The 27,448-nt window shown below is 34.7% G+C and overlaps 1 protein-coding gene across 3 annotated transcripts in view; it reads left to right on the forward strand.

Moving 5' to 3' along the window:
* Positions 1-27,448, forward strand: part of CSMD3 (CUB and Sushi multiple domains 3) — a 1,542,511-nt gene that overhangs the window by 584,724 nt on the left and 930,339 nt on the right. For all 3 annotated transcript variants that reach the window (XM_027854053.1, XM_027854054.1, XM_027854055.1), the window contains exon 6: positions 2,527-2,639. In XM_027854053.1, the coding sequence (XP_027709854.1) occupies positions 2,527-2,639 (113 nt within the window). The remainder of the gene's footprint in view (positions 1-2,526; positions 2,640-27,448) is intronic.

Raw genomic sequence — 27,448 nt, forward strand, 5'->3', positions numbered from 1 at the left:
ATCAGACTTTCAAGACTTTGTTAAAATAATTGAACTTATAGAAGATTTGACATAGAAGAGCCAAGAGAAACATAAGGTATATGCCAAAGACTGATTACAAGTGATTCAATAAGGACAGACCATTTATTTTTTATTTATGTAAAATGTAAAACGTATGTCTAAGATTGTCATTAGTAATTGAGTAATTTGTAATAAAACCTGGGGTAGACCTGAGTATGATGTGACTTGGAAAAGTAAAACCATTTAGGAACAGCTAAAAAGAGTAATTATTTTATACAAAAGAGGAAGAATTGATACAGAGGAATTAAATGGGGGAGGAATGCTGGTAGTTTTGTTAACCTACTTTCATCAGGAATGGGTTTAAGAGGGAACCATGCATATATATCTAGAAGAGTATGAAAGTCTTCTAAATTCAGAAGAAATAAAATGGTAAAGGCATAGGGAGGGGGGAGAGGAAGAGGGAGAAGTCTCTGGAAGGAAGAGTAAAGGAACAGGCTTCAGGGGGCTATATAAGGGTGTTTAGATTTATGGAAATTAGAGGATAGGGGAGGGCTCCTTGGAGGGGGGTAGACTAAGTAATAGGAGGGCAAGGTAGCTGGTATAAGTAAAGTAGAAGAGTCAGGAGAGATAGGAAACAAGAGAAAAAAATATATTCACACATAATTGTAGCCTCAGGGAGATGGGGGGAAGAAGGATGAAAAAGAACAAAGTAAAAAATGCATAGCAAAGAATAAGAAAAACTCACAGGGAAGCAAAGAAAAGATGTACAGCTATTAACATAATGTGCAGTATAGGCTTTCTTGATATGGAAATTTATTGCTATATATTTTGAATCCTATCTTATCTTCTGCTGTTCATGACTTGCCTTTTTTTCCTTTTCTTACTTTGAATTTGTTTCAATATTTAAGTTTATGATATGTTTCTTTTTCTTTTCTCTATAGTGTATTTGAGTTTTGTGTTTGAATCCAAAATAAATAATAATAATAATAATAATAAAATAAATAAAATAGCTTGGAAATCAGAGCTCTCAAGAATTAACAAAGACCAACAAAGAAGTAAACAACTTTAACATATGATGGAAATTTTTCTAATATGGTAGAGGCACAGATGAATCTATTTATCAGTAAGAAGTATGAACCTTCAACAAGAGGTACACTTATTTGAAGCATTCCATAAATTAAAGAAAAACAACAGCAACAACAACAACAAAAAGATGAGATGAACATTTAACATTCCAGACAAAAACACAAGAAAGGCAAATGAGTATAATTGTCAAGAAAAGACTAAGAAATTAAATGAATATTCCCATATTTTTCAGCTATTGTTGAAAAGTGAACTGAACTTATTGGTTAAAAAACAAACAAACAAAAAACCTAAGAACTAGTAGATCCATCAAGGGTTCAAAAGGATTTAAGCATATTTTAAAGAATTGAGATAGAGGGAAAAAGAACAGCTAAATTAATATTCCATAGATTAAATCTCTTTTATAATGCATAGATCTCTCTAAAAGGCTAAATTGTTCTGGCATATGGCTATCATTTTATCTTGTAATAAATCTGTTTTGGGTATTGAGGTTTTATAACTTTAGGTGCATTTCTTTAAAGAGATTGCCAATGAAACAGTGATTCCAAAATGTAGGAATGAACAATTTTTTTAGTGATGAGAATGTATGTACAAAAATTAATGTAAAAATATCAAAATGTTCACAATAAATGTGAAATCTTCAATTGACATGAAATATTGATTAATATTTGAAATTGTGTATCAAGAAATCTAGGACATATGATAGAAATTTATTAGGAAGTTGATATTGGGGGATGAAAATATCATCAGTTTTCTAAGTTTTCCTTGTAAGAAAACTTGAGCTCTTTCTATGTGGAGAAAGTGATATGACTTTGGATATCTACTCTAATTAGGTTGGGTGGTATAGAGGTTGGAGAGCTGTATCAGATTCAGAACAAAATGCAAGTGAAAGTCCTGCCTGTGACATATACTGGCTGAGACCTTGGACAAGTTCACTAACTTCTCCATTCCCGCAGGCAACTCCACAAATATAAAGTTATAGAGCAGTAGTCATTCTGAACTAATAGAAAAAAATTTCCAGAGTGGGACTTCCCTATACCAATTGAAACCACAGGCCCAATAAAAACAAACAAACAAAAAACCCTGCTCTATAAAGAGATATTTTGTATTGACTTTTCCTCTACCTTGGAAAAGAATACACATCTCCTTACTCATGTCTATTCATTATTAAGATAAGTGAGCACACATTGACATAGAATGTAATTTTCCAATCAGAATGAGTTCCTATTTTCTCTTTTAGTGTAATCCTATGCACCCAATTTATATTACTTTTCATTAGAAGCACTAGTCTGTGTGTTGTAAAGCATTATTTTTATGTGTTTGAGCTTGAGCATCATGGATCATATATTATACCAGGGTAGGAGACTTGATTCAATGGTACTATAAAGCAAACAGTGCTAGTGAATTACTTTATTTATATTTTTGTCATCTTTCATACTTTAGGTTATCTGGAATGAATATACCACCACCAATTATCAGCAACAAAAACTGGCTGCGGCTGCACTTTGTCACAGACAGCAACCACCGCTACCGTGGATTTAGCGCCCCGTATCAAGGTATACTTAATGAAAGGCCTTCTTTTCTCTAGTGTGTAAAAAGGGTTTTTTGGTAAATACAACTGCTTGTCCTGATAGAGGAGAAATGTCATTTTCTTTTAGAGAGGGGTAATTTGAACGTGCTGAAGTGATCATTTTTTCTGCTGAGAGAACCACATGATAATTACCAAATTACAGAATATGTTCTAACAGATTTTTGCAACTCAATATGAGGATAGAGAGACCTTCTGAATTCTAAAAGATAATGTTTAGCTGATAAAATACCTATCCTTCTTTATATTGTTTTACAGATGAGACAGGAAAGCTGTTTCATAAAGTAACACAGAATACCCACAATACAAAATTGATTTCATTAATCAATTGCAATGGATGTTCATATATACTCTTTATTATTGTTAGTTTAATTAACCTCGTTAGAATTCTTATCCACCATTTTTATTAACAGGCATAATTTTGACTAAATAGAATAAAAAACATCCAAGACACTAGCTTGGAAATCTCACTGTTTGGAACAAGATCATCATGAAGATTAAGTACTAATGGAAATAGCTTCTATGGTGTTCAGTATTACCATGTTTGCTTAGTCTATTTTATCTACCAACTATTAATGTAAATAACTCATTTCATTCTCAGTAGTCCACCAGCTATTCTTTAGGGAACTGCAAGCTTTTTGTCAGTTACATCTTTCCATTTATCTGGTTAAAAAAGCAACTTACAAGTCCCTGGTAACTTTTTATTACAATATCTTTGCAATTTTAATATAGTGGATTTAGCTAGCTCTTTTTTTAGTCAATAAAAGGGATTAGACTAAGTTTTTCCTGGAATTCAGGTTATGTAAAATTAACTTATAACTAGAAATCTCATCCCCTCCCCTCAGCTTTCTCAGTTATGTACCCTTTCTTACTGTGCCCTTACTTAAAAACAGAAATCATTAAATGTATTTTATGTCAGCAACTCCCCCATGAAACACACTGCACAGCACTATAGTACAAGTAACAGATCATGAACGTAGAGGAGAAAAATTTATGCAGAGAGTGAAAGGTAACTCCAATCAGAAAACAAAACTAAACAAAAAACTTACAAGAATTCAGGGTTATTTTATTTTCAAATGTATTTAAGGAGAAAATAATATATGGGAGTAAGAAAATGCTTTGAAGAGATTATCTGTGCAATACTTAGAATTTTCTCCAAAAAGAAGTTTCAAAATATTAGAAAACATTTATTTTAAAGTAAATTTCCATACAGCAATTTAAACAACTCAGTCCAGTTTTATAATCCTAGATTTCCACATTAAAACCCATTGGTCTAGTGCATGCTAATTTGAATCTGGTAAGCTAAATTCATAATGCACCTAAGTTGGATTAAACTTTGTCTCTGCTTAGTTTCCAATGAATACTTTCATTACTTTTGGGCACTGAATAAACTAGGTCAATCTGCTACCCTGGGAGTGAGAGATGGGAATAAATAGCATGCCAAATGTTCAACTTGAGGTGGGTCAACACTCAGAGATGTAGGATTTATCTAACTGAAAGATGGCATGATTCTGATAGTTCCCCGCATGCTCTAAGTGGAAAAATGGGTGGCAGAAAAATCCACGAGTTCCTGGCCCTGCATTTCTCAGGACAGTCTTTCTTTACCATGGGAATTGATCACTAGGAATTTTTCAGCTGGAATCATTCCATTCTGCTTCTGGAAATTGATCTACTCTCTACCTCTAAAAGCACGACAAAAGGAAACATTAACAAAAGGGAAAATTACCACACATGCACCTGGCAGCTCAACAAATAAAGTATACATACATACACAGAATTATTTGCTTTTTGTAGCCATGGTCTAATGGCAAAATTAGTGAAAAGACAACTTAGATCACATATTTGACTATATCTCAAGAATATATTATATTATAGTGCAATGATAATAGAACATATATTTATATATATTCATTATTTTAATTAAAATTTTAAATTATCTGGTCCCTATCCTTAACATACATGTTAACTTTCTAGTGTTCATTGGATTTTAATACTTTTTTAAAAAATAAAATCTAGTAATCAGAATATCAATTAATTTAGGGAAATATTAAGAGTAATATTTTGCTAGGAAACTCAGAGTTATGAAAATAGCTCATGGAATTGATCAGTGCCATTACCAGTATGATGTAAAAGCAATGGAATTTTTTCTACCCTATAAAAATTATCATTGAAATAGAATAGACAAAAAAATAACTTTTTTAAAAAATCAGAAGTTAATAGTTAATGATAAAATCAAGAAAAAAATTTAGTCTAAAACAATGCTTTTTAGTTATTTCTCTCTTTTCATGTTTATGAATGGTTTCTAAACCTTCTCAAAAGCCATACTTATTCACTTTGATTTTCTAGAAAAGTCCTTTGAGGAGCTTATTTCCCAGATTTGCTAACTCTGAGCAAGACTGCACTTAGGCAAAAGCATCCTACTTGATAGTAATTCTTGAAAACATAAGCAATCCATCATTTGTATCAAATTTCCAGTAAATTAACTTGATTGGCAGGAAAGAAATAGACTAAGTAGGTCTATATAAATATAGTCAGACCCTTTAAAGGGAGAAATGAGACGAATATTCTCTGTGCCTTCCAAATGGCTCTACTCTATTTTAAGGATGGGAGAAACTAAGAATAGTAAAAGATAGCAAATATTGTGAAATGCCATTATAATAGACAATGTATAATAACACATGCCAATTTTATAGCAAATGAAAGGATAGGTGGAATATATATGAATTTCCTAATATAATAAACATTCCCTATAAAATTTTGGGTCAGTCATCATTTTGTCTAGCAAGTTTAACAGTAGAAAAATCTAGCTATGTTATGTTGATTATGTCTTCCATTTCTCCTTTTTTTTTCCCAACCCAAAATGTGCTAAAAAGTGAGGCTCATGCAAAAGATAGGTTGAGAATAAGGTATTCATTAAAGTTTGGTCAGAGACAGCAGATATATGGGTTTCCCAGGAGAAAATATTTCCAAATGAGACTATAGGGGAAATTTAGCAGGTCAGCTAGCTAGTATAATGTGCAGGTATGTTCATTTTAATTTGAATTAAATGGTGCCTCAGGTTAGCAAACTAATGTTCCCTCACATGATCAAGAATACTTATCACAGGTATAGCCTTGCTTCTATAAGTCATCTTCTGGTACACAATCATGCACATTTTTCCCATGTATATGTATATGGAGATGAATGTTATCTGTAACCCACACCTAATACACACCAAAAAACAACAATTTCTGTTGTTGAAATCAACTAATGTAATTTTAATTTTGATGATATTCTGATTCTGATAGTTGACTTTTCACAAGTTCCACATTCTTATTTTCCTCATTAGATTGTATTTTTCAATCTTTTCCTTACATTCTATTGCAATGATATCTTATTATGCCTTGTTTTGTTCTGATTCTTATATCTACATGTTATTTCCATAAAACCATTTTTCATGTAGCATCAACCTTCTACTATCAACAATTATATGATGACATCTTTTTACTTCCATTGGTAGCACCTGTGTTGAACATGTCACTGTGTCTTTTTCTCATATCCTTATTTACATCATTAAAACATTTCTCCAATTTTATTGCAATTTGATTACATTTTCTCCAAGTAGGAGATATTTCACACACAATTCAGTAATCCAATACTGTGTCTATAGATAAGATACATTAAAATATTCCCTTCTGTTGAGCCATAAATTTTGATCATTCAACTCTGAAGGAATATGCCAAAATTTTACAATAGAAGTTACTCAGCATTTCAGAGTAATTTGTAAGTGTCTGAATCAATAATGCAGTTACACATCTATCTGCTTTTGGTGTGTATATTTAGAAAATAGACCATCTAAATCAGTAGCAAGTATATACATATGGATACTTAAAAATACTAGAATTATATCATTAGTCCCTTCATGTACTACATTCAGATGTTTCCAATTTTTATGTGTGCACATGCATCCTATGCACATTTATGATTTTTGATAGCACAGTAGCCTGACAACTCTTTACCAATCATGGTAAGGCTTTCAAACTATATTTATGAAAAGCAAACCTCATATACCTCAGAAAAAGGCTTCCAAATTGATCTTTGCCACTACCCTAAAGCAAATAAACTTTTTTTTTGATAGAAAAAAGCATTCTATGGAAATAACAAGCTATGTTCAAAGTGGAAAAGCATATCAACATACAAAAAGCCACAAAGTAATACCACAGCTCCTGTTCACATTAGGAGTCATTGGTTTAAAGTATAAAACAAATCATTTTGAAGTGTATTTCATCTAATGCTATCCTCCCCTGCCTCCTTAAATGTTGGAATTGCCCAGTATTTTGATGTTGGTTCTCAATTTTCTCTTCATTCTCTCTCAGAAACCTAATTTGTTGTGATGAGTTCATCTATGAGAAGGCAGTGCTACATAGTAGAAAGAACACAATGTGGTATACAAGGGGGGAAAAGTGATAGCTTCAAAGTCCTAGACCATACATACATACACACACACACACGTGTGTGTGTGTATCCATATATGTATGTGCGTGTGTGTATGTGATTTTAGTCAACTTTAGACCCATTTTACCTCTCTGGATGTCAATTTCCTCCTCTGTAAAATAAATGGGTTGAATAATCTATAAGATCCCTTCTAGCTCAAAACACTGTGAAGCAATAATCACCTCTTGAGATAACTCCTAAGGCATCTTCTTTTTTAACCTACAGATATTTCTTGGATATAACCCTGGCACCTAAACCAGTACAAAAACAACTTCTTACATTCTTTACCATCTTTCCAATTCCCAGTTATTGTAGACACTCATTTAGCCTCCTAAATTCGAAATACTTAAGGTGTCTCTGCCTCATTTTGTTACCTAAAAAGTTGCTAATTCATTATTTCCTTTCATACTCTCTACAAATACCTGCTATCTCTCTCATAAAGACCTATATTATTACTTGTCTGGACTATTGTAATAGACTTCTCACTGGTCTACCTGCCTTAAATCTCCTTGAATCTACCCTCCAAATCTATATTACGCTCTGTTGACAAATTAATTTTCCTTCCCCAATCATGCCACATAGAAGAGTACTAAAACTTTACATGGCTTTCCACGGTCTTGAATTAAGTCCTATACTTTTGTTCCTTTCAAAGATGTCTTTGAATTTTCCAAAAATATGACTACAATTTGTTTTCTTAACATGTTTCACATACTATCTTTCATTTAAGCTGAGTTCAGAATGACAGTATTCGCTATTCTTTAAAGGCACTACATGCCTTTCTACCTCTATGCCAAAGGTTATCCTATTCTCTATTTCTGGAATAGATTTCTCTCCCAATTCCACTTGTCCATTTCTTACCCATTAACTCTAGTTCTAATGCCAACTCATTCTGTAAAATGTTCCTTTTCCCCTCTAACAGTAATCCTTCTATCCTCTGCATTAGAATAATACTGTATATTTTCTCATTATTTTTACATATCAAGTAGTATAGTTATATTTCAATTTTGATTCAATTAAAAACATATATTATTTACTGAGGTACAAGACAGTGCTAGCTTCTTAGGATTCAAAGACAGAAATAAAATGATCCTTGCTTTTGAAAGCTTACATTCTACCACAAGGTGAGTAAAATACATTATGTAGAAGGAAAAGTGAGGTGGAACAGACTACTTACAACTAAGGATACGTGGGAGGAGGTAACACATGAATTGATCCTTGGAGGAAAATAAAGATTCTAAGTGGCAGAGTCAAGGAGGAAAGGAGTTCAAGCATGAGTAATAGTTTGTGTAAATGTAACGAGGCAGATCAAGTATTGAGTACAAGAAATGGCACATTGAGCTCATTAAGGGGACCAATGTGAAATTGTAAAGCCAATGAAGAGTTTTGAGCAGGGAGGTACTATTGTCAGACATACACCTTTTGAACATATCTCATCTTCCAAATAGAATATAAATTCCATGAGTCAAGGATCATTTATTATTCTTTGTTCTTCTTCTATCACCTGGCAAGAGATTGGCACTTATGGACTACTTGAAACTCTATGACATATAATTCTTGCTTATGCCATAGCTAAGCAGATTGTGAGGTGCCTGAATAGCTGGTTTATTTCAACTATCAGCTTATCCAATTGAAATTTGTAGTTTCTTTTTATGAGAAAAAAAACTGGTATAATTAGGTATTGTTGGGAAATATTAATTGCATAATCTCAGTGCATTTTCACAAATTATTATTCCTATATTAAATTATTCATAACAATTGACAGTTTAGCTGAAATATGTGTCTAATATACATATGTGTATGTATGAGTGTGTATGGATGTATAATTTGTAATTAATTGGAGTAATATGTGTATATATCTGTAATACTGGGTGGGTAGATATAAAGATATAGATAGAGAGATATAGATATAAAGAGGTCAGAGATACAGTTCTTGGATGAGAAACAATACATAAGCCAATTTGACTGGACTATAATGTCCAGGAAGGTGAAAAATGTGGAATAAGGCTAGAAAGGTAGGTTGAAGGGTCAGGTTGTGAAGGGCTTTAAATGCCAAACTAAGGATTTTGTATTTTCTTTCAGAGGTAATAAAGAGTCACTAGAGTTTGAGTAAAACAGTGATGTGATCTGACCTGCACTTTGGCAAAATCATTTTCAAAGCTACATGAAGGATGTGTTGGATTGTGGAGAGACTTGGAATAGAGAAAACAATTAGAAGGTTATTGTAGGATGAATACCTAAACTAGTGTGGTAGCTGTGTGAGTGGAGAGAAGGAGATAGATATGTAAGAGGTTATGGAATAAGAGATAATTTCACAACTGATTATCTATGTTGGGTGATTGTAATTGAGCTGGGGATGATACCAAAATTGCAAGCCTTCATTCAATATGAAGGACTCTGATACTCTTAACAGAAATGAGGCAGTTCAGAAGAGAGATGAATTTAAGGAAAGAAATAACAAGTTGAGGTTTTAGAAATGTTGAGTTTTATGTGTCTTTGAGACATTCCAGTTTGAATTATCTAATAAGCAGTTCATGATATAGAATTGGAGCTTAAGAGAGAGACTGTCTGAAAATAAAGATCTGAGTCATCAATATAGAGATAATACTTAAAATCAAGGCATGTTGTACATGCAATCTGAAAACTCCTGGTGGAAAAAATACTTCTTTTTCTTAATAAAGGTATGAAGTCTAGAGTGGAGTTTCTTATTAATATCCCTCAACCAAACACAATCATATACAACAAATATTTAACAAGTGGCTAGATTTGTATAGTTATGTTTATTACTTCATTTTCCAATGGCTATACCTAATTGACTTTATAGAAAGAATAATTTTTATTCTTTTTCTTAAGAGGGCTATTGTCTACATGTATAGATCTATTACATCATTAAGTTATCTTTAAATTATTAAGGAAATTAACAATCTCAACTTTAGACAGCAAAAGAATCTGAGTTCCAATAGGTACTGGTGAATAAGGATAGAAAAAGGAATGTTGTTTCATGGTGGCACTTTTTTTTCCTTCCTTTCATCACAAACTCAGATGTGTCAACCATATCTTCTGAACATTGTTGTGTCATTGAGTGCACTAGAATGATTAGTAACATTCACCTGCAGTTTCAGTTTCTTCTTGTAAGTGTGTTTGTGTATGTGTATCTATCACGAGAATAATATTCTACTTTTTAGAACGTGAAGCTATGTGCTACGTATCACTCATTCACCTCATTCGTATAGTAGCAACACAAATAACAGACACAGTCAAATCAATTATTTCATACATACATATATATGTATATGCACGTCTGTAATTCAATTAGGTGCTTTCCCATAATGAGAAATCCATAAAACCTCAAAGGTAATACAGTGTAAGATCTGCTAGGTCCCATCAAAGCAGAAAGGCCTCAAATATTTGGAGTTATTTATTTTGTACCTGTCCTCCAAGTACCAACCTGGCTTAGTATGATAGAGTTTATCACCACAAGGTTGACCAACTGATGATGCATTTTCTGCTAACCACCATCCATAAGGTAGACCACATACACACACACACACACACACACACACACACACACACACACACATGCACTCACATACCTCTCTATAGAACAGCTTGTATTAAAGAACTAGAAGTTTCCTAGTGCTAGGATAAAGACATGTTTTTGAATTTCATTTTATTACTAGCTCATAAAAGTAACTCTGATTTGTCCTTTTCTTGCCACGTGCCACCTAATTCTCTATTTCCAATTTTGGAATCTTCCAGACATTATATTTGATACCTCACTTACTTACAGTTTCAGCAGTATGGCCATTCCCTACACCAATACAGATTGAAACTCTTCTATGACTCAGTACATGGTCTTTGAGAGTCATTTCCATGGAGGTATTTTTGTAATTTTAACACTAAGAATATATGAAAAAATAGAAATTTTATTGTTGTGAGACACTTGAGCAATTTGCAATTTATCATAATGTCAAGAATGAAGTTCCATAAATGTCCTCAGAAAAAATGTTCTTGGTACAATTCCAGGTCTATTGATTTATTTGCCAAAACTCACTGTTTTTCCTTGTCCAAAATTTGCTTCCAAAAGGTAAGGGTCAGTAGAGTAGAGAGAAAACTAATTAGCAACCCATTCCTAATTACCTTGGAATGTTTGCAACATCTGAATTCTTTGAGGCTTTAAATCCTAGTTAACTGGACACGGAATAGATATTAGACCAGAGTGTCAATCATTCTCCTGTCATTAACCAGCCACCACAAATTAAATAACCCTGTACAAGTTCATTAATCTCTTTGGCTTTTATCATCATCATTTGTACAACATGATTAGTAAAGCAAGAAGGTTACATGACTGAAGCAAAAGTTTAAATGTTGCTTGATAATTTTAACATTAATAGTGGGATTCTTTCTATCTTTTATGTTTGTTCCTCCCAGACCATGAGATTGTTAGTAAATAGCATTTTGAGAAAGAGTCAACTTGAAAAGACTAAGTTTAGAGAAGGTTGACAAATGAGTACCATGGAAGAGGATAACAATGAATTTTTGAGCAAAGGAAGGCAGAAGGTAATAGAGGCCAGTATAATTGAAGGAACATTTACATGGATAAGAGTGAATGGGGACTGATTGTACTGTAGGTTACACAGAGCACACAAAGCCAGCCTGGAGTAATGAAGACGTGGGCTCATTATCACAGTTTGTATACAGACTGGCTACATGATCCTGGTCATGGTATTTCACATATCAGTGCTCTCAGGGAGATTTCTAACATTTGAAGTCACAGATCTGCAATAGTAAAAGGAAAATGTCCTACAACACTCAAATCATAGGAACATTAATGCACTCATACACTCGGGCTTAGTATGGTGTAGTTCATCACCAGAAGGATGACTGACTGGTGACGCATTTTCTTGCAATTACAACCCTTGAGATGAACAAACATACACACTCATACACACATTCAGAAATATGATTAGGGTAATATATGTATGTATGTATAATGTATGTAATGTATGTATAATGTATGTATGTGAGTATAGATTCTATGTGTCCACACATATATAGATACATACATTATTCACACACAGAGAGATGCCATCCATTACCACATATTTGTTGCAGTTCAGTCATTTCACTTGTGCCCGACTCTTTGTGACCCTATTGGGGTTTTCTTTGCAAAAATCCTAGAGTGATTTGCCATTTCCTTCTCCAGCCCATTTCACAAATGAGGAAATTGGGACAAAGAGGGTTGAGTGATTTGCTCAGGGTCATAGTGTCTAAGGCTAGATTTGAGCTCAGAAAGATGAGTCTTCCTGACTCTAGACTTGTCACTCTACCCACCACATGTCCTAGTTACCACATACATATAAAGATTGTATTTATAAATGTATATATGTTATTATACATAAATATATGATCTGTGATATGACATAATGTGATATAATACGACCAAGGCATAGCTAGGTTCAGGGCCAAGATGTCCTGTACTCAAGATGCACTTCTAGCACACAGGGGTTGTATAACCCTGGGCAAGTCACTTGGCATTTCAATGCTCTAGGCAACTCTCTAATAATCTAAGTTTCAAGAAAGTGCTGACCATCCTTTTTAGTTAGAGTCTCTTCATCAAAAAGTTCCCTACATCAGTATAATCACTGGGCACATGCTTGCATTGATATGCAGGTCATAATGTTCTCTGCAACTTATACTCTTACAGAGGAGCCTAGAGCACTGAAAAGCTAAGCATCCAGAAAGTGACTACTTATGCAGGTCACCTATCACTATGTGTCAGTGGTGGGACTTGAACTCAGGACCTCCTGGCTACCATGCTGTCTGTCAGTCAGTCAATAAACATTTATTAAGCACTTACTATGTGCCAGGGACTATGCTAAGTTCTGGGGATACAAAAAAGGGCAAAAGACAGTCCCTACCTTCAAGGGGTTCACAATCTAATGGAGGAGACAATAAGCAAACAAATATGTACAAACAAGCCATATACAGGATAAATAGGAAATAATTAAGAGAGGGTAAGCACTGGATTTAAGAGGGGTTTGGAAAGGCTTACTGTAGAAGATGGAAGTTTAGTTGGGACTTGAAGGAAGCCAGGGAAGCCAGGAGATAGATACAAAGTTGAAGAAGATTCTAGGCATGAGGGATGTCCAGAGAAACCTTTGAAGCTGAGACATGGAATGTTATTTTTGTGTAATAAGAAGGATGCCAGTACCTCTGGATTGAGGAATATGTGGCAGGGAATATTAGAAGACTGGAAAGGTGGTAAAGATTATATTATGTGCCACCATTCATATCATTTTATATTCAGTATCATTCTTAAAATATGCATGCGTACAGAGAGAGAGATACACGTGTATCCTCAATGTTCCAAAAGTCTTCTTGCTTTATAAAAATATTCAAGCTTATTAAAGCTCAAAATTGTACTATTTTTGAGACATTCTTCGTATCTTCGTAGTATACATATACAATATGTATATGCACACACACACACACACACACACGCTATATAGACCTATCCATATATCTTTCCTACATTTAGATAAACATGTAGACCTGGGCAGATTTATTTTCCATGTTAATTACTGTGTGCATTTATTTATATCCATACTGTCTTGGATCTGTAATCTAATTTGCATGAGTATTTCCTCTATTGTTGTAGAGTTCAAACCATGTAAGCCTTCCTATTGTCAGGTATTTTCTTGTTACTCTCTTTTCATGAAAAGCAGACCTGCCCAATGTCCTATCAGCCTGCCTCTACATATTTTAATATTTTGTGGATTGCAATGCAACACTTGTGTGGGCTGGCCATCTGTTATCCATTTTCACTACATGAAAATCCCACCTCTTGACTGAGTAGACGTGCTTTTGATGCTAATTTACTATGATGTCTGAATATCTAGTTATGTTGATAAATTTGTTAATAAACACTGTTTAACTTGGCTACATAGATGATAAAATATAGATTTGGATAATTGACATGTGTATATTTCTGTGTGTATGTATATATTGCATGTATGTGGAGAGGAAAAGAGAGAGAAAGCAGATAGGGAGAGAGGAGGAGAGAGAGGAAAGGAGACAGAGAAAGAGATGGAAAGAGAAAGAGAGAGACAGAGAGAGAGAAGACTTAAGAACAGAGTTTCAATCATTTAATCCACCATCCTTACAGCTGCCAAATTGTTATTTCTAAAGTACACATTTTAGGGTAGTATTCTTCTATCTAAAAAGTTTCAGTATATTCCCTTTGCCTTTAGTATAAAATATAAACTCTCTTCATTAGCAGTTAAAGCCTTTCCAAGTCCTGCTCTTGCCTATCTTTCCAGACTGAATACCTATTACTTCCCCTTACATACTCTACTCATCAACTAAAGTAGCTTACTTGCTGCTGCCTGTGAACCATATTCTATACCTCTCCCTTTGTCCCTTAATACAAACTATATTGCCTGCTTGGAGTGAGCTTCCTCTTTACCTCTGCTCCTCGAAGCCTCCGGTTCCCTGCATGCCTCAGTTCTAGAACCAAATCCTTTAGTAATCCTTTCCTAATTCCCCTAATTGCTAAGGACTCATTTCAAATGACGGTGCATTTATATGTGTATAAAGATACACACATAAATGTATGCCCATGTAATTATATACATATAGACATCTATGTGCACATACATGTGCTTATTCATATACATGTTTCATATGTATATGTATATATTTAGGAAAATATTGTATCCTTTAGTTGTTCAGTCATTACAGTTGTGTGTGATTTTTCATGACCCTATTTGGGGTTTTCTTAAATGACTCACCCTGCTAGTAAGTTTCTGAGGTCAGATTTGAACTCAAGAAGATGAGTCTTCCTGACTCTGGGCCTGGGGCACTCTATCCACTGTGCCACCTAACTGCCCCAGAGTCACTAAAAATGGACCTTGAAGGAAAGGAAAAATTTCCTCTTTTTCTTTCATTACAATGTGAAGACAGTTTACTCTTCACATGAGAAACTGCCTGCCCATTGCATGGAAATGGGCATTAGATTATAGAACAATTATAGAGAACAGCTTGTAGTCCAGTTTTGTTTGGAATCTGTTATATGAAAGGGAGTACAACATGAAATAAGCTTGCAACAATTTTTGCTAAAGGAGTTCTGCGTAGGTTTATGCTAAAATATCTCAATCCAACTATTGTGTCTAAATCAGTCAGTCAACAGGCACTTATTAGCTCAAACACTATGTGCTGGGTTCTGTGCTAGGCACTGGGGATCTAGATATAATGCATGAAACAATCCCTACTCAGTAGGAGGTTACACTCCAGTGCTCTAATGAAGAAGAAAGTAAGTACAGAAATGTTTATACAGAATATATAGATATAGATGATACAGATATATAGTGGGTATCTATATAAAGTCTCTATCTATATAGACATATACATTATATATCTCTATCTTTATAAGTGTATACACACACACACACACACACACACACACACACGCATGTATCGCCTTCCCTGTACAGAGTACAGAGTATAAGATCCTACTGAATAGGTATTGTTTAATTCATTATTTTTGTATCCCAATACCTGGAACACTAGCATGTAGTGGTTGGGCTTAAAAGTACCTGTTGATGATATCTAAATATGCATATCTATCTATATATCTATTACAAACATATACCAAGTATTTCAATACAAGGAAATTTGGGAAGGAAGGCACTAGCAATTAGGCAAAATCAGGTAAGGCCTCTTGCAGAATGTGGGATTTCAGCTGATTCTTGAATGAAACTAGAGATTGAAGGGGAGGAAGAGGTAAATTATAAGCATGGGAGAGAGTCAGTGCAAAGGAAAAGAGACAGGAAATTAAACAAAAAGTAGATAGGTCAATTAGCTATACTCTAGTGTACATGAAGGGAAGGAATATGTAAAAAGATGAGAAAGACAGGCTGAATCATTATTCTACAAGTGATTGACTAACAGATCCTTTAGATTATAAGCTTCTTAGAGGCAGTTACTATCTTTTGCCTCTTTTTGTATCCCCAGTACTTAGCACGGTATCTGATACATGGTAGGCACTTAATAATTATTTATTGAATGAATGAGTGAACAGGTAGGCAACTAGCATTTACTAAGCACTTATTATGTGCCAGGCCCTGTGCTAAGTACCAGGGATAAAAATCTGTGCAAAAAGAAAGCTTATATCTGTCTTCAAGTAGATTACATTTTAATATCATCAGTCAGTAAACATTTATTAAGCACCTACTATGTGCTAGGCACTATGGTAAGTTCCAGAGACACAACAAAATAAATAATAGGGAAAGGAGAATATAGTATTGAAATCCAAAAAGTCAGAAGCAGAGCCTAGAAAAGAATAAATGATGGTTGGCCCAGGCCCTTCCCCAAATGGAGGCCCTGAGAGGAACTCAGCAGTGTAAGAAGGGAGATAGCATGGAAGGGAGATATCCCAGAGTTAGTGGGCCACAGTCACTAAGGGTAGTTCCAGAGCAAGACTGTAGCAGAATCATGGTGACAAAGTTCAGAAAGTCAAAAGCAAAACCAGGAAGAGTTTGAAAGTCAACTAGCCTGGGCCTCTACCCAAAATAGAGGTTTCAGGAAGACTTCCCCAATGTGAGAAAGGTGTTGGCACAAAGGACGGATGTTCCAAGGTGAAAAGGTCACAGGGATGGATAATTGTTCATGGTGGAAGAAGTCTCAGACACTGAGGGTGGTTCCAGGCTAAGACTGTAGTTGATGCATGTTGGCAAAGTATTGATGTCAATATCTAATTTTCTGAGATGGGCAGATCTAAAAGCTAGTTAGTGTTGAGCAGAGAACAATATTTGAGTGAGAATTAATCGTTGTCAGTGATCAACTCCGTGAATAATTTTTTGTGTCATCTGAATTGCTATTTCTCTGTGCAAGCTCATAAAGAGGTAGCATGTTTCAATGAATAAAGAATCAGTATTGGTGTCAGGAAGCCCTGGTCAAGTCTGCCTGTGGCTCATACTTGCTGAGTAACCCTAGGCAAGTTATTTAGCTTCTCATGAAGACAGGCAACTCTCTAAGTCTATATTTTGCCCATCTGCATCAGTAGCAATATAAAAAAATAGAGGCTTAAACCAAAACAAAATGCAACCTGTTTAGTGTGAGGATTCAGAAAATGAAAATGTAACATCAAGAGATGACAGTATTAGATGTAGAATACCTTGGGCACAAAGTAGAAAGGAACAATGCAAATGAGGAATTGTCAAAGCATCAGTGTGTGTGAGTTCATGGGTCCATGGTAATGGATTTCCATGGCACTGTGCTCTCATGGTTTTCATCCTACATATCTAACCTCCTCTTTTCTCTCTACTTTTCTGACTCAGCTTCCTCCTACACTTACATTAAAATTTTGCCTGGACCAAAAGCCCTGTATCAGACTACATTATCTGCCTTAATGACTTCATTCACTTCATGGCATCCATTATCATCTCTACACAGATGATTCCCAAGTCTATATCTCTATTTTCATTGTTTGTAACATATCCTTCTAATCAGCTGGGCTCACAATCTTGGAATCATCTTTGACTCTCTCCTTTCCTTCATTTCCCCCTCCCCATATATGGCCAATTTCCAGGTATTATCAATTCTGTCTATGTGATATTTCTAGCATTTATCCTTTCTTTTTTTATCAGTTAATATTTATATTTTCTTTTTTTATTACTGTAGGCAATTGGGGTTAAGTGACTTGCCCAGGGTCACACAGCTAGAAAGTGTCAAGTGTTTGGTCTGAGGTCGGATTTGAAATCAAGTCCTCCTGACTTAAGGGCCGGTACTCTATCCACTGTGCCACCAAGCTGCCCCACATTTATCCTTTCCTTACCATCTCCACTGCAACCATTCCAGACCATGCTTCAAATGCAAACATTCCAGACCATCTCCTTCAGGTAAAACTGTTATAATAATTGCATCATAATTGAACTTCTTCTCTCCAATCTATTTCTTCTCTAACTCTTTCTTAAGACTTAATACATCCCTATATCTGTGTTTTTCCTTTACTCAAAAATGTTCCGTGGATTTTCAGTTGCCTACCAATTACAAAACAAAATCTTCCTTCTCTGAGTCATGGCCCTTGACAATATGAATTTTGCCTTCTATTCTCTTACTGTCCCTTCCCATCTCCATGACTTTGCTTATATTATTTCCTCTACATGGAATGGACAACTTCCTATGTGTCTTTATTGACAGCTCATCCTTCAGGACCTAATTCAGGTGCCACCTACTTCGAGTCAATCGATCAACAATCAACAACCATTTTTAGTGCTTCCTATGAGCCAGGTATCATTATTGGTACTAAAAATAAAACAGTTTTTGCTTTCAAAGAGATTACATATTATCAAAGGAAATAGCATGCATAAATAAAGCAGCTGAGTGATAGAGGATAGAAGGTTAGATCCTGAATCAGGAAGACCTGAGCTCAAATCCTGCCTTAGACACTTATTAGCTATGTGATCCTATTCAAGTCACTTAACCTCTGTTTACCTCAGTTTCCTCACTGTAAAGTGGGGCTAAGAATAGCACTAACCTCACAGGGTTATTGTGACAATCATATGAGATAACATACATAAAGTGCTTTGAAAATCTTAAAGTGCTATATAAAAAGTGAATGTATACAGAATATCTGCACAACAAATACAAGTTTATTTTAAGAGGTAGGGGACAAAGGAGCTTGGGGTATCAGAAAATGTTACTTTCAAAAGGTTATACTTCAGCTGAGTCTTGAAGGGAAGAAAGAATTAGAAGACTCCAGGACAAAGAGAAATTCCAAGCATTGAAGGTAGCCAATGCAAAAGAATTGAGACAAAAAATGGAGTGTTGTGTACTAGAAATAATAAATAGGCTAGTTTTTCTGGACCCAAGAATGTTAGGAGAGAAGTAGTAAATAATAAGGTTGGGACAATAGGTTAGAGCTAAGTTGTGAAAGGCTTTAAATAACAAGAAGAAGAATTTATACTTGATCCTTTTATGCAATACAGAGTCTTTGAAATTCATTGAGTAAAGAGAGTGACCAGGTCAAATTTGCACTTTAGGAAAATCAATTTGGCAGATATGTGGAGGATAGATTGGAGAGGTCATAGTCATGAAGTAGGGAAAACAATTAGGAGACTCTAGCAAATAGGTCTGAAAAGGTGATGGTCGTGTGTGTAGAGAGGAAAAAGAAAAGCATGATGTGAAATGACAAGATTTAGAAGCCAAGTGGGTATATGGGGTCAGAAGAGGAAAGGATAATGCCAAGACTGTGAACCTGGGAAACTAAAAGATGGTAGTATCCTAGACAGTAAAAGGAAAATTCTGAAGAGGTGAAGGTTTTATTGGGAAAGATAAAAAGTTCAGTTTTGGATAAGATTAATTGAATGTATCAATTATGCATACAGTCTGAAATATTTAAAGGATAGTTGGTAATGGGGCAGTAGAACTCAGGAGATGGAAAAATGTTGCATCCAAAAATCTGGAGAGTCATGTACATAGAATTGATAAATAAACATGGAAGCTAGGTAGCAAAGCAGATAGAATGTTAGACCTGCAGTCAGGAAGCCCCAAGTTCAAACATGGCCTCAAACACTTAGTAGCTGTGTGGCCCTGGGCAAATCCCTTGACTTCTGTCTGTCTTACTTTCCTCATATATAGAATTGGTATAATGATAGCATCTAACTCTCAGAATTATTATGAGGATAAAATGAAATAATATTTGTAAAGTGCTTTCCAAAATTTAAAAAGCTGTAAAATGCTAGCTAGCTAGCTAGTAGTAGTAGTACTAGTAGTAGTAATGGTGGTGGTGGTGGTGGTTTTATTAATTATATCTATGGTAGCTGAAATTAAGTTGTGAGATTATATAAAGAGAGAAGAAATGAAAATCTAGGACAAAATCTAGTCGTATTGTTACTGATAGGGGTTATGATGTGCTTGTTGAAGAAACAAAAGTTATTAAAGAAGACTCAGACAGGAAGGAGCAGAACTAAAAGGCAGGAAAATCCAGAGACAATATCAAGGAGGAGATGATGGATAAGAGTATTGAATATTCCAGTGTTCAAGAAGGGTAAGGAATTTTTAGAAGATCATCTGAATGACTTCATTAATGTTCTCTCACACAACACTATCCCTCTTCCATGTGATCTCTTCCTCTTCCAATTGATTAAGGTACTTTACCCAGACCTCCATATTGCATTTGTATCTCATACTTTCTTATATCATAGTTATTTATTTACATGCCTTTTCCCTCCTTTATTAAATTACAAGCTTCTTAACTATTAGACTAATGTCTAACTATTATTATATTCCCAGCACCTAGAACAGAACATTTCCCATAATAGAAAGTCAATTGATGGCAATCAACAAGCATTTATTAAGTGCTTACTGAATGTAAGGCACTTACTTGTTGAATTGATTTTTTTTTAAAAAGTCACTGCAAGACTGTGTTTCACTAAACTCCTACTTTTACTATATTGCATTCTTCCTCAATGTAGTTCTGATAAAAATATACATAAAAGTGTGATATGATATATGGCAAAGATAAATTACATTAGATGATAGCCTGTTACTGATATGGACCTTGCCAGAATCCAGATTTCATTTTTAGAGCAACCCTGCTTAGTGGAAAAGTCATCTGTCATACTAAATAATGAAAATCTCTAGGGTCTGCATTGAGATACCTATGTATGAGACAGAGGTGGTAACTTTTCGAAGTGTCTTTTCATGGAAAATTGTCCACCTGAAGCAGGGTTAATCAATGCTACTTCCCCCATACACCTAACACTTATTCTGTGCTCTAGCCAAGTTTTGATACAAACAAGACCTTCTTAAGAGCTTAAAAACTATGATTATTGCTCCCATTTAGCAATTTCCTGTTTCAATGAATCAACTTCCAAATATCAAGCGTCTTTCCTAGTTGCATCTTACAGTCTGTAGCAATATTTTCAGTTGATAAATATACTTTTTATCGGGAACTTTAATTTCTTGTAAATTATTTAGTGATAACTTCCTTAGCCTCTAGTCTGTATTTCACATACCTAAACAATCTATTTCTGTTGAATGAAAGATCCCAGAATGCTTTTGGAAGCCAGTGATGATTATTTTGCTTTTAAGCATCTCTCCTTCTTGTAAGTAAGCAAGCAAGCAAGTAAATAAATAGATAGATAGCTAAATAAATAAAGTACATTACACTTCCTTCCCTCAGTCAGTAGAGTCCTAACAGAGTAAACTGTGAGTAGCACACTACTAAATGTTAGTTTTTGAAGATAACATTTGATAAATTCAGTGTAAAATAAAAAGTTGTATGAATTCTTGTGGGATAAATGATTCACTTAGCAAGTGAAATTTTGCTTTTAGCAGTATTCCATAATGTTGCTGCTAAGAGAAACCTTCATAGTGGCATTCAATCAGACAAGAGCAGTCAGTTTCCCAGATTTTACATAACTACTTCCTGCATAGGGCTAATGTAAAAGGGGCTCTAATGATCCCTAGTCTTGTGTGCTTCATCTTAATTTTTCCTAAAATAGAATTAGACTTATAGAAATAGTTAAAACAATGATATCTTGAAGTAGAAACTTACAAGTGTTGTGAAATGATTTTGGAACACCTACTGTATGCCAGACACTGTGCCTTTAACTGTTGTCAATACCATAAAAGTCATAAGATAGTCTCTGCCCTCAAGAAGCTTACCATCTAATGATGAAGACACCACATAAAATGAAAAACAGATTTGGGGCATAAGATATAGGGCTGGGGGCATGAAGAAGTCATACAGCTGGAGTGGGAAATAATCTGAGGTATGAGACACCTCTAGTCTAGCGGAGAAGATAACATAAACAACATGACAATGTTCAAAATTATATCAGATATATATAATGTATACACACACACACACACACACAATAAGAACAAGATGTATTCAGAATAAATTGGAGATAATTTTAGAGGGAAGTTACTAGCATTAAATGGGGGTGGAAAAACCTTCTTACAGAAAGTAAAGTTTTAACTGAGACTTGAAGGAAACCAGAAAGCTAAGAGGCAAAGATAAGGAGGGAAAACATTCCAGGAAGATAGAGGCAGCTAGGGAAAATGTATTGTCAAGAGATGGATTGTCTTGTTGGAGTTATAGCATTCACAGTGTCCAGTGTCACTGGGTTGTAGAGTATGTGGAGGGAGTTCAGTTGTAGAAACACCACAAAGGTAAGGGTACAGGTTATGAAAGGTTTTAAAAGTCAAAAGAGGGTTTATATTATTCTAGAAGCAATAAGGAGTCATTGCAGTTTATGGAATAGGGAGGTGATATGGTTAGACCTACACTTTAGGAATGTCATTTTCATAGGTAAGTAGAGGATGGACTAGAGAAAGAGCCCTCTAGTTAGAGGGCTAATCCAATAATCTTGATGAACAACTTGGTATTATTGTTGGTTTGTCAACACAATTAATCATATAAAAATGGTCAAACTATCTTCTACTAGGGTTGCAGTGTATTTACTGTAATGTGTTTTTGCCTTGTGTTTGTGCCTTTGTCATGGCACATCTGAAATGTTGTGTTCAATTCTGCCTTAAGAACAGATATCAATAAGTTGGAAAACATACAAAGAAAGGCAACCAGGATGGTAAAGGATCTTAGCTCATGTCATATGATGATCAATTGAAGGGACAGGAGGAAGTTTATTCTGTAGAAGAGAATACTTAAGACATCATTAGCAGTTTAAAAAATATTTAAAGGGCTTCCACATGGAAGAATAATGAGATCTGTTCTGCTTGGCTCCAGAATGGAGAAAGAAGAGAACAGAGCAATGAGTGGATATTGTAAAGAAGCAAACTTTCTGACAATTAAAGCAAATCAAAATTGATGTGGAGGTGATGAGTTTTTTCAAGAATAAGTAAGATGACTACTTACTTGTTCAATAGGTTGCAGATTGAACTCTTTTTTGTATAAGTTGGATTAGACAACTTGAGGTCTCTCCTGATGAATGATATTCTGATCCTCAGAGTTGGTAATCAACCTATGAAAGGTTTCAGAGATGCATATAGGTGATGAAATGCTTGTTTGCTTGTAACAAAAAACAATCAAGGTTATTCCTCACCATGAATTCTCCCCTTTAAAGTAGTAACTTTGATAAACTAAATAGTAATTTTTAATGATGCCATCATTATTTAAAATATTTTTATAGTGCCCCTTATGAAATGGCTTTCTCAATCTGCAACACATATCCTCTTGAGCAGTCTCAGCAAAGACATATCTTCATATTTTTAGGTTGGGCTTGATTTTTAGAAATAACCAAGAACTGTCTAAACCTCAGTTGTGTAAAGAAGATGGTGATTCATTTAGATAATATGTTTGATTTTTAAGAGAATGAATATAAAGCAATTGATTCAATTTTCTCATGTGCCTCATAATCTGGCTCTCATTGCTGTGACAAAATTTGTTTTGAATATGTTTGGAGCTGTGGTGCCATTGCTGCAATGCACGTGTGCTAAGTGTTCCAATAAGCTACTTGGAAAAGGCAACACTTATTTAAATGCATTTATAAGTTTAGATATGTTTGCGAAAAAATCAGACTCATTACTTTATAATCATGCTTCATATATCAAGTTACAGAGATAGACCTAGACTAAGAATTTGGGAAACTAATGAAATGAGTACTTTTGAATTGTCAATAGAATAACGACAAGTAGAGTCAAACAACTGTAGAAAACTTTTTTCAACTAAATTTATTATGAACAAACAGCATTTATGTATAGAAACAAATTATATGAAGTGAGCAATAATCTCTTTTGTTGGAAATCAGTACTGGGTAACTTTCCCCCAAACTGTTCTTATTCAGGTGGAAATTATTGATAGTACTGTTGTATCTGTTGGGCCACATATTACTAGAAAAAGTCCTGAGCTTATAAAAGTACTGGGAGATCTCAGGGAACAGGTTTAATTATACAATAGAACAGGTGAAAGAGGTTTAGTAATAGAAAACATATGAGGAAAGCTAATCAATAATGAAAGTTGAAGGTATTATGCATGAGAAGACTAAGGCAAAACATCTTAAATAATGTGTTGACAGATAAAAGAAAAAAAACCAGCTGTCCATTATTCTCATCCTATGCCATAAAAGATGTACAAATTTATTGACTGTAGCAGAAATACAGATAAATGCTTGTTGATTGATTCATTCATTCACAGAAGTCTTAAACTAGAATCGAGTTTCTTGTCAATTTTAGTATTTGAGTGTTATTAAGTTAAATAAAATCTTATTAGGTTTATTCATACAATATATTCTGAAATATTTCCAACTCATCTTGCAATTTGCCATTTAAACTAACCAAGAATAAGATAGTCAACCATATTTATTGTATAGAGCACTATCTTATGCACCATGAAGTAATACAAAACCCACAGAATAGAATTTATAATCCAGTGGGAAAAAAAGAAATGCAAAAAACTTAAAAAACAAAAAGAAAGAGTAAACATTGATGCAAATACAATTACATAGATCATTATAACAAGCCATAAATTTTATTCAATGGAAAGCCTAGAGTAACAAGAAATGGAGTGTCAGAGAAGTTGGCTTAAAGATAAATATAAAACAAGTGTAAGAAATAGTAAAAAAAAAAAAAATAGCATCAGACAATCATTACTCCTGAGAAGGCAAGAGAAAGCTCAGGAGTTTATTTTCAGCTGCCTCTTTCAGGGCAGATATACTTATGTATTTTTATTTCTGATAGCATGATTAGGCACAAAGCAGTTTGCATATAATATGTGTCCTGTAAATATTTGTTGAATGAATGAACGAAAAATTAGATCTTTCTGCTTTGAGATATCACTACTTGCTATCAGAAGGTTTTACACAAAGCCTTTGAAAAAGAAAGATCAGAAAAACTTGGGACCATTAATCAATCCATCAACAAGTATTTATTAATATTTTGCTAGATCCAGGGGATACAATTATAAAGAATGAAACAACCCCTACTCACAGTGAGCTTATATTCCAAAGGGGGGGCAATGAATACATATAAAATAAATTAAGCATAAAGATAAAATTAATATAAATATGTACAAATAGTTAAATGCAAAATAGTTTGGAAGAGAGAATACTGGCAATTGAAGGGACCAGGAAATGTTTCATGCTGAAGATTTGGATATATTCAGGATAGGATCCTGTTGTTTACATTTATCAGGCACTTTCTCCTTCATACTCTACAAAAAGGACCCAGATTGAAAGTTAATGAGGATGATGAAAATGAGAAAAGTAGAAATAAACATAAAAAAGCTTATAAGCCTGGAATACAGTGTGGTATAGTAGTATAAAAAAATGTGGATCCAAATCCTGCCTCAGGCATTTATGAGTCACGTGACCCAGGCAAGTAGCTTTACCTCTCTGCACCTCAGCTTCCTCATCTGTAAAATGGGTACCTATAATAACTACCTACTAGGGTTATTATGAGACTCAAATAAGATAACATATGTCAAGCTCTTTGCAAACTTTAAAGTACAATATACACATCAATTATCTTTACTATTCCCTCAATTGTTACTCTTAGGTAGAATGGAATTTCCCTTTAACCGATGTTGTACTCTATTTTTGAAATGGATAGACAGATCAGTAATTCTTTCTCTTTTCCAGGAGATGCCACTACAACATTTTCTACATTTCCATAAAGCATACTAGCCAACTCCCTAGTAGCGTAGCTACTGAATTCAACAATTTGAGAGAGATTTATTAAACATATATTATGTATGAGACACTGGTCTGTTCCTCCAAAGACACAAAGATGAATAAGAGATACACACACACTAGTTTAGTGGGAGAGGGGGTAAGGAAGGCAGTCACTTAATAAACATTTATTAAGCACATATCATGGGCCAGGCAGTCTGCTAAGTGCTGAGCATACAAAAAGTTAAAAAAAACCTGTAGTCCATGCTTTCAAGGATCTCACAATCTAATTGGCAAGATAACATGAAAGCAAATATATCCAAATCAAGTTATATGCAGGGTAAAAAGGAAATAATTAATAGAGAGCAGTCACTGGAACTAAGAGGAGTTGGGAAAAAGCTTCCTGTAGAAGGTAGGATTTTATTTGGGACTTAAAGGAAGCCAGAGAGGTCAGTAGTCAGAGTGAAGGAGGGAAAGCATTCTGAGCATTGGAGACAACCAGAGAAAATGTCTGGAGCTGAGAAATGAAGTGCCTTGTTCATGAAACAGCCAGGGGACCAATGTCACCAAATCAGAGTACCTGTTAGGGAGGAGGTGTAAGGAAAGGTAGGAAGGGGCTAGGTTTTGAAGGGTTTTGAATGTTAAACAGAGCAATTTGTACTGATTCTAGAAGCATTAGGAAGTCACATGGCCTTACTGAATGTGTGTGGAGTATGGGGTTGGGGGAAGGACATAATCAGAACTGTGCTTTAGAAAAATCCCTTTAGCAGCTGAACAGAGGGTGGATTGGAATAAGGAGAGATTTGAGGAATGGAGACACACCAGGAGACTATTCCAATAATCCATGCATACCATGATGAGGATCTACACTACATTGCTGACAATGTCAGAAGAGAAAAGGGGGTGGGTGGAAGAGATGTTGTAAAGGTGAAATACACAGACATTGTCAATAGATTGGATATAGAGAATGATAGATAGTGAGGAATGCAGTATCACTCTCAGGTTGCAAGCCTGAGGCACTGGGAGGATGGTATTGCCCTCTAGAGTAATAGGGAAGGTAGGAGCAGAAGGGCTTAAAGGAAATGATCACAAGTTCCATTTTGAGACATATTGAATTTCATATCTATTGAATATCTTAGTTTGAGATATCTGAAAAGTAGTTAGAGATGTGAGATTAGAAGTCAGTAGAGTTTGGGACAGGATAGGTAAATTTTTAAGAATCATCAGCATAGAAAAGGTAATTAAATTCATGGAAGCTGATGAAACCAACAAATGAAGAAAGAGGGAATGGTAATTAACTTCATGGATGCTGAAGAGATCACCAAGTGAAGAAAGAGAGGAAAGGGAGCCCAAGACAGAACTCTGAGGCATACCTACAGTTAAAAGGGTTAAAAGGCATGATCTGGAAGAGAATCATGCAAAGGAGTCAGAAAATGAGTAGTCAGATAGGTGGGAGGAAATCCAGGAGACAGTGTTGTCCCAGAAGCAGAGATAAGAGAATGTCTAGGAGAAGAGGGTGTTCAAGAGTGTCAAGGCTGCAGACAGATCAAGGAGAATGAGGATTAAGAAAAAGGCTATTGGATTTGACAACTAAATGATCATTAATAACTTTGGAGAGTACAGATTATGTGGAATGATAAGGTCAAAAGCCAGAATGTAAGGGGTTAAGAAG

This window comes from Vombatus ursinus, unplaced genomic scaffold (assembly GCF_900497805.2).
Source record: "Vombatus ursinus unplaced genomic scaffold, bare-nosed wombat genome assembly UNPS02010284.1, whole genome shotgun sequence".
Lineage (NCBI taxonomy): Eukaryota > Metazoa > Chordata > Mammalia > Diprotodontia > Vombatidae > Vombatus > Vombatus ursinus.